Source organism: Hylaeus anthracinus, unplaced genomic scaffold (assembly GCF_026225885.1).
Source record: "Hylaeus anthracinus isolate JK02 unplaced genomic scaffold, UHH_iyHylAnth1.0_haploid 12001, whole genome shotgun sequence".
NCBI classification, from domain to species: domain Eukaryota; kingdom Metazoa; phylum Arthropoda; class Insecta; order Hymenoptera; family Colletidae; genus Hylaeus; species Hylaeus anthracinus.
Window position 1 is genome coordinate 9,045,558 of NW_026534348.1, and position 16,175 is coordinate 9,061,732.

Sequence of the window (16,175 nt, forward strand, 5' to 3'; positions counted from 1 at the left end):
TAAAACGCAAACTGCGCTCCCGTATGCTATCGTGCGCTCGGAGGGGCCTTTTTATTTCACCAAAGGGGAGGTTTCGAGTATTTTGTACGCCGAAGTCATCGTTCTGAGATACGAGCTGAAGGTTAAATTGGCAGTTGGGGGAACGAGTAGGCAGTAGACTTGGTCTGGACGATGTTTGATAAGGTAGAGGAAGACGAAAGGGGAAGAGCAGGTGTAGGATTTATTGATAATACTTTTGTATTACATTATTTTCACGTATATCCAATCATTTGGTCAACGTACGCCGATAAAGTAGCCGAGTAACGCTTTTCTTTCGACTTGATCTACAAATTTCGAGACTTCAAATTGAAAAGTTATTTTTATCAAAATGAAAGGTAGCATATGTTACTCAGAGATACTGTAGCTTTCTATTACTGAACAAATTTTTAAAATCGTTTCAGTAGTTACGCGCCATCTAACATGGAGAAAATCCTAGTGATTTACTGTAATTCTTATTGAAATTTTATATCGTCGCTATAGCAAATAATAATCATTTTAATTTGCGTTCTTATCAATAAATCATACAAAATGTAATGAAATGAAGTATAGACGATCCTTGGCCCAATGCTGCCGAGGGCCAGCGCCACGTGTTGTGAGTTTTTATAATCTCAGGGTGAGCGAAAGTTTACACACGAGCGTATTAATTCATCCCTCGCGAGGCGTAAATCATTCCCCCGCCACACCCACGCCAGTAATGGATTTCGTCGCCTGCGAACGCATAATTCCGGTTTCACAAATGATAGCTCTCGCTCCAAGTGGTTGGCGATCGAGAATGGGGTAGCGTTGCGGTCGGGGTGGGTGTAATAATTCCACGCAAGCTGCTATCAAACGTGCCTCGAGAATCGACTCGACTCCCCCTGGAGTAGAACGCATTTCCAACAGTGAACATTATTTTCCTCTCCAAGAAAACCATTTGAAACAGTACAAATGGTTTTCTTCTACGAAATTGAAATAATGTAGCGACTCGTATGCTTGGAATAATTTTGATAAAAAGTAATGTAGAATTCCAGCAATTATTTTTGTGCTTGTTAATATTTTTACAAAGACAGAAGGCTATCGCCCGTATTGAATTAATTGATAACTCCATCCACTGCCAACTACGAGACGTCTCGTAATTAAAATTGATTGCAATTATTCAAGGGATAAGTTTAACCTTTTGAGTCACGAATTATTCCGAAAGAAGATCGTACATTTTCTTTTTAATTATTAAATCACATCTGTATTAAATCTTGGTGGCCAAGGTAAAACGCTTTAAACTTGTCTGCCAGTGAATGGGTTAATCGTATTTCTCTTAAAACTCTGCACCAAGGATGGTTTTTTTTAAAAATTATCTAGGAAATATAAGGAACACGAGGACATAATAGAATGAAAATTAGGTTGGAAAACATAGCCAGAGAATAGGCGTATTAGAATAATATTTCCTCGCTGGAAATAAACGAAGCGTACCTCAGGATCGAGAGCACGTCAGAACCTTGGCGCACGCGAGAGGGTGTGGCAACCACGAGCGAAGAGGAAACGCACGTTCACCGACAGCCCATGAATTTCCGGTCCATTTAAGTCTCTGAATCGCTTCGGAACCGTATTGTTTCCAACGCATTTCAGCACTGCTTTAAAATTTGCATCGGATCGCTCTGTGCCAGCTATTCCCACTGTAATACAAATCTGAAACATTGCGTCAATAAAATACACAATACTGGCGCAATTTTGTCACGGTTATTCCATACAATATTTTTGTAAAACAAAGTATACCTAAATCAGAGTTATGTTTGTACTAACTACATCTATTTTTTATTAATTTTCTTAATAATTGCCCTTCCTCGTTTTAACGGGAAATTTTAAGGATTGGCGATGTACTTTTAGTCTAACCACGATAGTATCGCGCGAAAATTGCCGGATTTGAAATGTGATTCGCTTTTATAACGCGGTGCGATCATACGGAAAGTAAAGGAACTCATTAGAGTAACGTTTATGCAATGGAAGGTCATAAACCGCGTACAACGTTGCCGTATATCATGGAACAAAGGTTGAGTTGTCGAGGAACGGGGACGAATTGCAAAAGAACATTCAGTAATGGGCGCGGGTAGATAATCTCGCATTCTAGAAGCGGTAATAAACCAAGAAAAATGATAACTAAATATCCAGACCGGGAACGGTTCGACGCGACGTTGCTTTACCTCTTTCTGATAGCCTCGCCTCGCGCTCCTCCCGTTCCTTTGTTTTCCGTGAATAACATTCTAATAAAATTTCCAATCGGCTCGGTAACTCTCGAAACGCTAGACCACTTTTCTTCTTTCATTGATCCTTGACGGAGGAAGTAAAATAAATAAATTCAGAGGTACTCGTGGTCCCCACTAGTAATATTTTTAGAAGGTGGTTGACCTTCATATTATGGTCCAAGCGGGTAAACTTTGAATTGTGTTATTCTGAAAAGTAGATCACAAATATGTGTAAATTTATGGTAGAATGTTTTTGTTTGAAAATAAAATATTTACAGTTTGCTGGAGATGATAGATAAAAGGTTAGATGTTAGAGTTGATACTTGGTTCTACACATCCGAAAAGATGTGTTGGACACGTGTGTTTTATATGCATTAGACTCTATGGTTTAGCTTGTTACTCGCGCTTGATGACGTGAAAAATTACATTTCGCATACCGCCCAGGTAAGAATCAAAATTTAAATATATGTTACTCAAGGGAAAACATGGTGTTTCGAACGTGAATTTTATTGCAAGACGAACGGGTGTTAACGCATCCGAGACACGAAGGCAACGAGCAATGCAAATCGTCTTTTAAGAAGCTCGAAACAGAAACTACTTCTCAGAATTGAACTTAAGTAACTTGCTTATGAAAATGAAGGGTCGTCGAGATTTTAATGAAACGACCGCTAATGGGAGGCTGGGGGTTCTTTCTAAATGACAGAGGACTCCAAATTACCGCGGCGTAATTTTCAACTGGATTCCTCGTGCAAAACGATTTTTTTTGTTTCGCGGTGCAATACAGAGAGAATAGCCGTGGCAAGAAAGGGTGATTTTTACAGTTTGCACGGATATTTAACCCCATTATAATTCGCCCACGCCTGCCAGCGTCTGTGTTAGGTGCTGCAACGATTTATACCAAGGTAAAGATGATCTTCCTCGCCGTTCTTCTTCAGCTCTCCTTCTTCCTCTGTATGTATGTATGTATCCAAATGCATACATTTTTCATTTTTCACTGACAGGAAGTAAAATCATATTATTTTCCAATTTCTATTCACTTCGATTCAATGCACAGCATATATTTCGAAATTCCAAATAAAATTCACTTTAAAATTGCAAACGAGTACCTTGGTATCATTTAACACTCATATAACGAAAATTCAATCAAGTATTCTCCGCATGAAAAAGTATGGAGGGCTGTTTATAAATTTGTGCGTGAACAAAAATATTTCTGGTTGGCGAAGGTTAATCGGTTTCATGGTTCTTTATTACGGTTCTAAAATATCCGCCAGTTGAAAGTTGCTGTCGTTTGGAGGAGAACCCTCTCGAGAAGAATAAAAGAAGAAGAGAAGAAGAGAGGGAGCTGTTGTGCGTCTTTCTTTATGTTACTTTCGGGGATTTGAAGGCAATTGGAGGGCACTTAGAACCGAGACACTTCATTTGCATCTCTATAAGTCGCAGACGTGTATCTACATACGTGGATCCGAGACAACACGGTGCACCAACGCATGCTTCTCTCGTAGCATTTTTTCTCTGATTCCTTGCAGCAACCGAGAGAAAAATGTCTACGATGAGTTGATTACGAACCAAGTTAGATAGACAAAAAGCTGACTAGATAATATTGGACTGTATAATATTATGTGTTATATAATATGGCGATTGTAGAGTATTTTAACTATATATTAAATATGATTTTTAAATTGAATTTTCATTGATATAATTTATCAGTAAAATTGAACAGGTATAATATATAATATAACCTTGTTGAACAACTTAAACACACTTTAATTCAAACGAACTCCCACTACTCCTTCAAGTGAACCGAAGAAATAGAAAAATATTTGAATATTTTCAAATCAAAGACAAGATTTCCTATATCGTTGGTTGCGTCCAAGCCAGTATTTTCTGAGCACACGGATAATGGTGTCCCATTAAGGATACTTTGCCTCTTCCTTACACTGCTCTCCGAAGACAAGGACGCAGATCGTATGCAAATGTCTAGTCGAGGCAGGTCGACGTTGATCTTGTTTCAGTCGCCTGTATCTATGATTCCTTGGGCGTGTGGCTTTTCACTGATTCCCTGGACAGACGTTAATTAAATGACCCTGGTCGATGGGACAACGCGATCGACAGCGGTCGCTCGTTATCGAGCCGTGGTCTGTAGGCTTTTTGCATTCAAAGCGACGGCCACGGATCCCAGCTGATTAATGCGGTAGTGTGAACGAGGGGACGGCATTGCTCGATTCTGGAGTACCTCCGAGTCTCTTCGTTTCGATTCTCCAACGATCAGCTTCGTTTGTACTTACATTACAAAGTTTATTAAACGAAAAATATTGATATTTTTTAGATGATATAATTTCTATGGTCACTACTCTGTATACTGGATATCCTAAAATTGTAAATACAAGTTTCCTAGGATCATGGAGACACATTTGTGCTAGTTGTATTGGTATTATGTTGATAAGGATGAGAACACTGTCGTTAAAGCAGAGTATATTGCCAGTAAAACAGAGCATACAGTCGGTAAAAAAAGAAATTTTATCGGTAAAGTAAAGCTCTCTGTTTTATCGAAATAACATCGCTCAAGGCACACTAAGAAACGATTTGAAAGAAAACCCGGTCAATCACGGTTTGAATCGTTAAAAAAAGAAAAAAAAAACAGAAAGTTTCATAGATTGAAATTTGAAACGTCGTCTTATCGACCTCTGGGGCTGCGTTGCACGAAAACCAAGCGGCTATAAAGCGGCGAATAAGGTTATAGTCTCCTGCGTGGACAGGAAACGGGGCGCTTGCGTAGGAAAATATTTGGAATGGTCGTGTCTACGTTTGATGCAACTGGGGTTAAACAGGAGTTTATGGACGACTTTTGACGTCAGAATCGAAGTAGGTCGAGCATTAAAAGCTGTGGGCACGTTCGATGGAAGAGCCACGGGCGAGAATACGTCTCACGGCTTTATGCGACGGATCTAAAGCCAGAGAGGGAGGGAGGAAGGGGACAGAAGCTTTTTCGCGTCCGTGTCCCAAAAATCACGCAAATTGCACTCGAAAATATACAGCAAATACCTTTTCACTGTCCATCCTTCTTTCTGTTTACTCTGAGACGAAACAACGATCATGAAATCTGGAACCATCGCTGGAAAAAAGAGGTCATCTTCTTAGTTAAAACGTTGTTTGGCGAAATGGAAATTTTCCAAATTTTGTACTAATGAAATTGTACGGAGTCTAAATTTAAATTACACATTAGATGTTAATTGATGACTGAAATTAAGTTTTTATTATGAATCCTGCTTCAAAATTCATTAAGCGAGAACGTATTTAATAATTTACTTCAGTTATTATATTAATTTTGTTAAATACAAGAACAGTAAAAGATATCCTGTAATCTTTTACGTAATTTAAAAATATTCGCATTTGTATTTATTCTTCTGCTCGAGTCCTAATCGTATTTAGTTTTTGATATCGCTTTTGCCATGTTTCCTTCGAAGCGAACCTTCTCTAGGCACCGTGTTCTCCCAGTGGAAGGAAAATTGAATTAAACAGAGCACAGGAACGCTGGGTAAGCGGTTACCTTGTATTTTTACAGTGGTATTGCTTTCGTAGGATGTGGTGAGACGTTCTTCGAAGCGAGAAACAGGATGTTGCGCTGGATGGTAGATGTCGATTGAAAGGAGAACGATACTAGATCCCCTGGGAACGCTTTATTGCGCTCCGAGAGATAAGATAGAAAGCTTGAATGGAATTTTTACTATGAAGTTCCTTAATTAATTAGATTCGAGAACTTTCGTTCGATCGATCGAACGGTTCGCTGTAACATATCTTCTGGGCTCAATTAAATATATTCATTTCGAAATTTATAAATTGTAATCCTTGAAATTATTACCGTACAATCTCTGCAAGTGTGGTCACCGCAAACTGAAAGTTTACCTAGTGAAAGGAAGAAACTTCTCACCCTGTAAGATGGTCGATACCTCTACGAAAGTGATTTTACTTTCCTCGGTTGGTAAATTGAATCGATAATGAATTAAATAAATTAGGTCCTGTAACTTTCTAAATATTAACTTTTCTCTCATGTAAAAATTGGTCGCCATTCAGTCAAAATGTGCAAATACACATGCAAAATTATAGATTCAAATTATTCACATTATGTTCAGAAAAAAAAATCACAAATATCGTCCATCTTTCATTCGATGAAAACGAGTCTTAAGACTACTGTCTTACGTTCTAGGTTATATACTTTTAAATATTGGTGTGGTTCTTTAAATATGAATAAATGCATAAACAAAAGTGTAGATTCAAGTGATCCATGGTTTCGTCCGACAAAAATCGCAGGTACTATCTATTTTTAATTGTCTACGTTTCACTGGCAATTCGGTCGGAAAGTGCACAGCCGCTTTGCCGGTTTCTGGTTTGGCGCGTTTGGTCACCGTCGCCTCAATTGCGTAAAAGCAAATCTCCTTACGAAAGGCCCGCGGTGTACACGGCTGCGGTGCCCGTACTCCCGCAGCCTTTTATTCCGCACGAAGTGACACACCTACGTGCCGCTTTATTCAGAACATTGCTGGAAGTCTCGGCCGGCGACCTACCGCAAAGCCCTATTATTCCGACGTCGTGGATTTCCGTACCATCCGTCTTTCGAGCGTGGAGACACGAACGGCGTTAAACGACGAATCATTAAATATCGCCCTTCGAACGCGCGAAATTCTCGTCGCGTGTCGCCGCGAAACTCGATCTGTGCCGACAAATCTGTCTTGCATTTCTCGGGAACTACCCGACCAGCATTGCGGATAATTCTTGTTGTAAACTAGGAGCTAAGATTTTCCTCAAGATGTGACAAATCTATCCCCGATACAAAAATATCAGAAAAGATCGCATCTAAATATACAATTTGTTCTTAAGCTAGAATTAAGTTCAATAATAACTACGGATCAGAAATTTTTAGAAAGAAGGCAGGATTGACGTTTTAAATGAAAGACGTTCTTCATGTACGCATACTCAAATTGCTGGGAATGATTGCAAAAAAGCTTACAGAATATTCATTCACGCATTCGTTGCAACGAACTTGGAATAAATTGAATTTTAATTGAACTTCGAATAGCATAGTTCTTGCGGCGTTTGCGTGACGGACGGAGAGCACTGAATTGCGCTTTATTGGACAGAAAATTCGGTACATTGGAAAGTTTTTATAGAACAACCAGACAATGCTTTTATTTTCCAGGTCGTCCCACGGCGAACATTAAAATAAGGCCAACTCGGAAATAAAAGGATTGCTTTGATATTCTATAAAAAGCTTTCTACCTTGCTTGGGAGTGGTCTCGTTGTACGACTTGCAGAAGTATCTCGTGAATATTGTGCTGACTGAGGGATTGCATGCGAGATTTACTGGAACGTAGAGCCGAAACGAATGAATAAACATTCGCCGAACTTGCAAATGCTGCTTCGTACTGAAAACATTACTTTTTGAGTGAGAGAAATCCCTAAAGCGCGTTTTATCATTTGTATCACAGTGATTATTTTATAGAATCATATGAGAATTTAGGAATTTAAGTTAGTTTTTTATTTAGTGAAATAGAACCTCATGCTAAGATTAAAATAGAATATAGGGTGTTAATAGAATACCGTATAAAAATGTAGGTCCTTCATACGCTGTAATTAATAGTTAATTTGCCTGTTGATAAATTATAAGGTTCAAAGCAGAAGTATCTAGATACCAATCTCCATCTATGCTCTAAAATTTTCATATAAAATTTTAATGGCAGACAGGGTTAGGTCGATAATATTACCATTACAAAATTAAGTCGATATTCGCGCTCAACTAACGAACGACGCATCGGCCAAACTGTTTCCAAATACAACAAGGTAATTTGTGGAGCACACTTCCGTAACTGGGCCGTTCAATCAATCTAATGAAAACGGAGTCGAGCGGTGGCCTCGCTTCGCCAATTAATACACTTCCATCGACAACTCGAGGGTGAAAGGCTCGATTAGGCCGTCGTGGAAGAAGCTTCTCCTCGCCTCCATTGAATTTCACGGCGCCAATTGAATCCGCGATCGTGCATTCCGTGCGATCTTCGAAAACGTCCGAGGCACAATAATTAATCTATGGGGAACCTTTAAAGGTTGCAATCGATGCGACTACCGCATACTGTCGCGCGCCACGGACGCAGGCCTCGACGACGTCTGCAAAATAAAGACGTTAACCTCTTCGTCTCTCTCCTCCTCTATCCAGCAGGTCGTGTAAACCCGCGAGCAAAGGCTTCCCGCTGCTCGGGAAATCGATAAATTCACTGTCGCGATATCGATAGTGATAGCTAGTGATGGGGCTAATACCATACCGATACCATTGATACCGGATAATAAATGTCATTTTGAATCAAACCGTTTTGATATCTACGCGAAGGTATCGATACGTATCAATTACTCGCATCGTATAGGCACCCGCAACGGCGCGTTATGTCTTCATAGAATACAATATAAAATTGATTTTAGATTAGCGGATGAAGAATATTTTTTAATGTAGTATTATTTCAAGTATTCATTTAATTTAGCATTACTTCAATAAGTCATTACAAAAATTAAATTGTGGAAGAAATGTCTGATTCAGAATGATAATTTAGAAACAGTACCTGAAATGGTACTTATAGCTTCTTTAATCAGTGTTTTTGTTTCTTCATTTGACTCGACAAGACAGCTTGGGGAAGCACAAAATTAGGCATAACTTTCAATCTTTATTACAAGCATAATAACGCGTGATGCTTCGACCTTTAGAGTGGAGTCACTTTCAAATTATATAACGATGGAACGTTTTACGGTGAATTTATAACAGGTGAAATATTTTGTCGGGCTATGACACCGTCCAAAGTTATTAACTAGTAGTGCAACAATAGGATATTATTCTACTGTTGCGGAATTGAAAAATGGTCCCAACTCGGGGGGTTAAAATGTCACGTGTGTTATAAAACGTGTAAATGTCAAAAGTAGATCAAGTGTTACGTTAAAAATAACGATCGGGATACAAATGATAGAAATAAATATTGTTCTAGATTTTAATAGTGGCATAGTTTCAAATCATGTATCATATGACAGTTATCTCGAGAGTTCTCTTTGATAGAGATTGCTACATCAGTTTGTCTTGACGAGAAACAAGAGAAACCCCTATGATTCTTGATCATGCGTGGAACTCGATAAGAAAACACGTCAAAGCATACATGTCAAAATAAATGAAAAACACTTTAAACACCTTTTATCACGAAATAAGATTTATCCTTAGAAATGGATGATGACTTCTAGACCTCTCTTCTCTAACATATTTTTGCTCACCTTGACGAATACTAAATGTACCCAAAGTTTGGATCATCAATTCCTGTCCACTCTGCATATTTCAACCATCAAAACCTGAATTTTTATAGTCGATGTTATCTGATGCTTTCCATTTGTCACCTGTCAATTGAAGAACCAGTCATCTCCAGAAATGAAGATCTCCCAAGGCCTAAACAAAACTTCCATTCTCTTGTCTAATGACTACGATATACCCTAATCTAAAAATCACTACAAAATGGGAATAAAAATAAGTTCGTGGAGAACTTTTCAAGCCATCTTCATCAAACCTAGACTCGAAGGTTGGAACGCGTTTCTCGATGTTGTTTTCCTGCTTTCTTTCGTCTCTCGACCCTCCTTTTTCTCTTTGTGAATCCTACTCCGTTGGACTTCTTTCCGCAAATTCGAGACCCGTTCTCTTCTCGGGACCCACAAATCCCCCGTGGGAATTTTGCGCGACAGCCAATTAACCACGCCGCAGAAAGAAATCCTCGCCAACGGTCCGAGCCAACGTGGAAATGCTCGACGATTCCGCGACCTTTTTACACGTCTGGTCTGCGGACACTATGCGGAAGACTGGGCTTACTGTTCGTTGCTGGTATGTAAATTTCGTGAGGTACGGGGTTAGGGGTTGAGAATGCACATGGACGATAGTAAGTTCTCCGGAGATTTAGATTAATCGATGGATAAGTTGAAACGAATGGTGGCGTCTCGCGCGACTGTTTTGGAAAAGGTGAATGCACGATAAGGTTTCTAGAAAGTGTTCACTGAACGGTTGGACAGAATGGTCCTGGGTGGAATTAAGCATTTAGTGATCAGAATGTTTGAATATACAGAATGCGGTGTTACTTAGAGAGGAATACAATGAAACAAATTAAATCGCATCTGTATTAAATCTTGGCGCCCAAGACAAAACGCTTTAAATTTGCCTGGCAGTGAATGGATTAAACATCTTCAAACCTTATTAATCGTTTTCAAATTGGTTTGGTCCTCTTCGAATTTTATTAATCCGTTTCAAACTGTATTTTTTCTTTGGTCTAATTTTTAGTGATTTTTAAAACATGATGTCTAATTTTATTCATAACGAAGGATGCACAGACTGCTCGAACCTGTCGAATAACGAATTGATGACTGTTTGAAGACAAGACTGCGGAGTGCGAAGAACGTTTGAAAACCAAGCAAACAAAATTGAAGTATGTTTGAAAACAAAACGAAGAAAATTGAAGGCGCGCCAACGTGCCAGGAATAATGTAGAGAATCGAGGAAGTAGAAATTTAAGTAGCAGGAGTATTTCGACCTACGTGACGTGTGTTGCAACACACAGTTTCTCTTCATGGAGTCGCCAAAGCTCATAATACTTGACACTCTTTCATTATCCGCTCCAAGAATTAACTGGACGAGCAGCGTAATCTAATCTTTATCATTACACTACGCGATGCCAAATAGATTATGAATGAACATAGTTTGGTAGCACTTACGCCTTATCATAAAAATGTTTCATTGTCCGACGCTCTTCACAGAGTGGAATCTTCATTCTTTCCTTTTCATTCACACGTTGTTGTTTACATGTGATAAACGCGGCACGTTTTTGTCGATATCTTCGATACGATTCACACGGGAGAACAGAAACAATTTTCATCAAGTGAATCATTCCTGAATAACAATCTGTCGGCTCGCTGGATCATAAAATCGTCAAAAACAGTGCATCTTTGTACTCTGATATTAACGCGATAAAAAAAGTGCGCAGTTTAGTATCTTTTTTCCTGTTATTTTCACAGTGTCAATCAAAACAAAAATTATGTATTGAGACGTTGTTGGAAAGCTCTTTTCGTGCTAATTACGGAAATATTGACTTCTCTGGAATATTATTAATAAGTAATTCTCGAAGATTTAATTTAAAAAATGTTCAATCCAGAAGCAAGCACAGCTGCTGTGTCTATTGAAAAATTCATGGCGTATATGGAAGCATGAAACGTGGCTCACTCTATCTAGGGTTGATGATTGAAAGCCTCGACACGCTGAATATTTCCTGGGTCACCCCTGCACGAAATGACTGCTTCAAGCGCTGTCACAAAAATATTCTCATAAAAATTCCAGCTCGGCGATCGATCGTGTCGCATTAAATCATCCGTGTCGCGAATAAATTTCTACCCCCTTTTAGTAACTTCCTGCGACGCCCAGCCTCCCTCCGGCATCGTTCACTCGGGTTGCATTCCTCGTTCGTTGCCACGGTGCAGTTGCAACTTTTTCGCGTACTCTGTCGTTGCAGTCAGTCCAGGTATCTCGTTCGTATAATGAAGGGCAACGTTTCGTCGTGGCAACCGCTTTTTCTGGCCTAGCGCAGACCAAACCCAGACCTTCATTCACCAAAGGAGTCCTGCGGCGCAGCCAGCGAAATCCCGGACTCCTTGGTCACTAATGATTGGAATGTTTGTTCATGTAAATGTGGATCTCCTTACTGTCTCTTTTTTTTCAGCAGCCCCTCTGGAAACGAATTTATCGCTAGAGCGAGACGGTTACTCGATGTCGTTGTCGATAGCGATTTCGCTCTTGGTAGGCTTACGATTTCCTTTCGGGTGCTGTTTACAGTTTAAACAACTGTAGCATTGCTCGATATTACCAGCCAGACTATTTGGTAATACCACAAGTTTAATTATCTTTGATATACGTATACAAGGATAGAGAAGAGGAAAGCATAAATTTATAAATCAAAGTGAATGTATTAAATTTTTTAGGTGAACTGTTACATCAATCATAATATTGAATTCTGTATTATTCTAATTTTGTAATTCGATGTAAATTGCATAGCTTGGTATACAAAATTTACGACTACTATTAAGTGCCATACAGTATACCGTAGGATATCAATAAGATAGTGAAATAAAAATAATAATACGATTGAAAATTACGTATTTTGACTGTATTTTCCTTTTGTTGCAGAGATCGAAGCGCAAGAGGCTTGCAAGTGGCTAAAGGCAGCTGGCTTTCCACAGTACGCACAGATGTACGAGGGTAAGTCGTCCTTTATCTTTGAATATAGATAGAAAAATTAATACATATTAGTAATTCTAGATACAATCATTGGAATTATTTAAACACTTCTCAATCGATCTTCTAAAGTCTTCCCTAAGACTCTGAATATTTTAAAGCATCACAGACGAACCGAACCACCTCCAAAATACATACGTAATTGAAAAGATCTCTACAAGGACGAGTATTCGTTATTTCCAGCAGTTCCAATTTGTTTTCAATCCACTCGACGATAATCAGCTCGATCTACGGTAAATCCCTGCTTAGCGCCTATTCGTTGATATTCTTGAAAGTGTTAGGACATGATTCACGCGAACGTATAGAAAATTGTCAGGCGAAGTTCAGATTGAAGAGATTACCGTTTGAAAGAAGTTTCACGAAATTCGAGCCTGTTCTTCTCGCCTGTGGGGGCCATGTGGTTCTTTTCACCCTGGACCCACCATTTTTCGTTTCCAAACGGTCACGTATGGTGAAAAGTGTGTCGTAGTGCTGTTGTCTCGATCGAAGAAGGGTAGTCCACGAGAGAGTGTCAGCTTTCTGGACTGTGGACAAACAGAATCGTTAGCTCGAGAAGGATCAGGATTATCGTGGAATACTTCGAATGACCGAAGATTAGCAGTCCATTTCTGAGAATATTCCTAGACAAGCTTGTATGTGCATAAATCAAAGGATGACAGTTTTTCGAGACACAAATGAACGGTCATTTATTCTGTAGGGGTTGTTTCAGAGTCATCTTCCTAGAGTCTGTGTTTAAATATTGCAATTGAGTGCAAGTAAACTATTTATTTACATAATTTATACACGTATTGGACTTAAAAATAAAACTTAAAATTCCTCATAAATGTACAAATTATGTATAAATAACATTTTTAGAAATCTATTCTCTGGAAGGAAATTTTTAAAATTCTTTGCTCAAGAAAGACTAATAAGTATACGATTCTTATGCTAAGAAGTAAATTATTCTTGATCTTTGTAAATGCACAAGGATTAATATGGAATCGTTAAATCGCTATTATCCATGACACAGTTCACAGCGGAGCTATACGATTTCACAGAAAAATCGCGTGTGGATGAAAGCACACCCGCTATGCAGAACTATGAGAAACGTGAGCGAGCTTCGAATGGAAGGAAAGGGAAAAAAACGGCCCAAGTGTAGGCTTACAATATTCTTTTAAACGAGAAGAATCGTCAGTTTGAAAGAGGGTGGTCCACGGACCACCAAAAGCGGCCAAATGAGAATGTTTTCGACCGCTGTCTGGTGTACGTGAGATTTTTACTAATATACTCGGCCTCAGAAACAAAGGTCTCACTGTTTTGTTGTGTTTTTACGGGCTACGTACCTCCATAATATTAGAGTATAAATCCGAAGGTCTCGTTGGCCTCTGAAATCAATTACTTATTATTCAATGGCCAACAAAATTTTGTCGCTTAATGGTCTTAATCTTTATTATTCAGGAAAGTTATTATAAATACACAAATTTATGACTGTACAAAGTGCATGGACACTTAAATTTAAGATTTTTCAAAAAGTAGAGTTAATCGATTTATCCAGTGAATAGCTCATACATCTTTCAACAGAGTGACGCTACATTACAACTGACAGTTCCTGATGCTTGTAGCGCACTAATGTCACATTTTTTAATAATGAACAATTACAAGAAGCATTGGATAAAGTATAGAAAATAAATATTCATTTTAGAAGAAATGGAAATAATCATTTTCGAGTTTTAAAACGAGAAGCAGAAAATAGTTACTCTGATAAGTTACTCTGACTGTTGTCAAACTACTGATCTCATAAATTTCATTTCTTTGGAAAAATGAATCTAAAGTGCGATGTTTTAATAAAATTGACAGGTTGCTTTCGCGCCACCCACTATAAAGGATCCGAAAATATACTTGAAGAGCACAGTGGCGAAACAGAGGGAGAGCAAATAAACAGGGGAATGAAACAATGGCTCGCTAATGGCATTGGTAAGAACCATACTGACCGGCTCCTAGCAGCGCAAATGCGACTGCAAGAATGCACGACCGAGCGAGAGTGCAATAACGAACGCATTGTTGGTAGGCGCCGCGACAAAGGGCCCATTATGATAAGTATTAACATGTCCGGACGCATCAAGTTGCCCTCTAATAAGTCACTCTCGCCTCGTGTTGCGATTCGAGCTGCTCTGCCCACGTGGCACTCGTTAATGGCCCTTCTTTCCCTGGATTTTCATCTAAACCCAGTTCCTAGATCCACGCGTTTCGATAAACTGCCATTTCTGAACAGTATTGCATAGAAATAGGGAAGAGTGAATCATTCACAACTCCACGTTAATTTTAATTCATCATTAATCTTCAAGTATCCAGTTTAATAACCAGGAAAAAATTCGCTACCTTCCCTCCGTAATTGCACAGCAGTTGACCCGACTCGCGATCAATAAGCGAGGGAATGCTCCATGTTGCAACCCTACAAAGGACCTAGACAAGTAATCTCGTTCCTAAGTCACGCCTAGACCCAAAAATCACCGAGTTCACGCTCCTGATTGTTAATTTCACGGGTGAGGAGCATTCAGGATTGGTTTCCCTTCCCGAAAAACTTTCACCCTTCGCAGACGCGAACTTTCGACGGGTCTTCCAAGAGATTCGGCGCTCCACGTGTCAGGACTTTCATATCCTCCGGATGCGTATCGCGGACACCGGAGACGGTATCATGTTCGAGGTAAACGAAGTTGCTCGCAACCTGCCAAGAGAGCGTGTCGCGTGGCAACATTGAGCCAGGTGTACAACGGCGAAAGGACTAATAACTCGTGTTCCGTGGTCATTAACGTCCTTGGGGCCAGCCATGTAATTCCAGGTCTTTCTTCAATTTCAAGAGTTAATGCGGGAATAATAATCAGCTGGACGTCGCGGCGCGATGATTAACGACGCTGGTGATTTTTCACGCGTGGCACCAGCGCCGCCAATTTACGCGCGGATAGACCAGTGGTTCTTCAACCCTTCGCGACTATCATTTTTAATATCCATCCATTTTTGACAGTTAAGGATTTGTTGACTTTGCGATCTTTCGGTTAGGATCTCCGCTGGTCTATTAATATACAAATTAACATTTTTTAAATGTTGAATTATTGTTTTAACGCATGTAATTAATTATAACATTTAAAGAACCGAGGAGTGAGAATTTTTTTCCTAGTGAAAATTGACAGCATATTGAAATGTATGAAATTGGTTATTAGTTAGTCAAGTAGTATGTCAAGAATGGTTAAGAATCACTGACGTAGACTCTCTCGAATTTGCTGCCGGCGAAATAATACAATGTTGAGCGAGATTTATGCGGAAGCGAACCGAGATTTTCGCCAACAAATTATACCTCTGCAGCCGGCTTGTCGGCGTAAATTTTCCGCTGTCTCGTTAACGTGTTTGTTTAAATCAATTCCAGTCAATTCGAAGGACTGGATTTAGCGATGGCCTCGAATCACCATGGCTACCATTTAGCGACGCTAATGGAACGAGTAGCGACTTTCGTTGCCATCGTTATTAATTTCAGCATAATGCTTTTTTCTCCTTATTGATCTCTGATAACGTATCGCAGAGAAAATTAATTATTCTGCTTAGATT

General features: G+C 39.3%; 1 protein-coding gene across 5 annotated transcripts in view; it reads left to right on the forward strand.

The window, feature by feature from the left end:
* Positions 1–16,175, forward strand: part of LOC128891336 (stAR-related lipid transfer protein 13) — a 360,751-nt gene that overhangs the window by 264,122 nt on the left and 80,454 nt on the right. For all 5 annotated transcript variants that reach the window (XM_054150746.1, XM_054150741.1, XM_054150743.1 and 2 more), the window contains one exon: positions 12,489–12,560. In XM_054150746.1, coding sequence (XP_054006721.1) covers positions 12,489–12,560 — 72 coding nt within the window. The remainder of the gene's footprint in view (positions 1–12,488; positions 12,561–16,175) is intronic.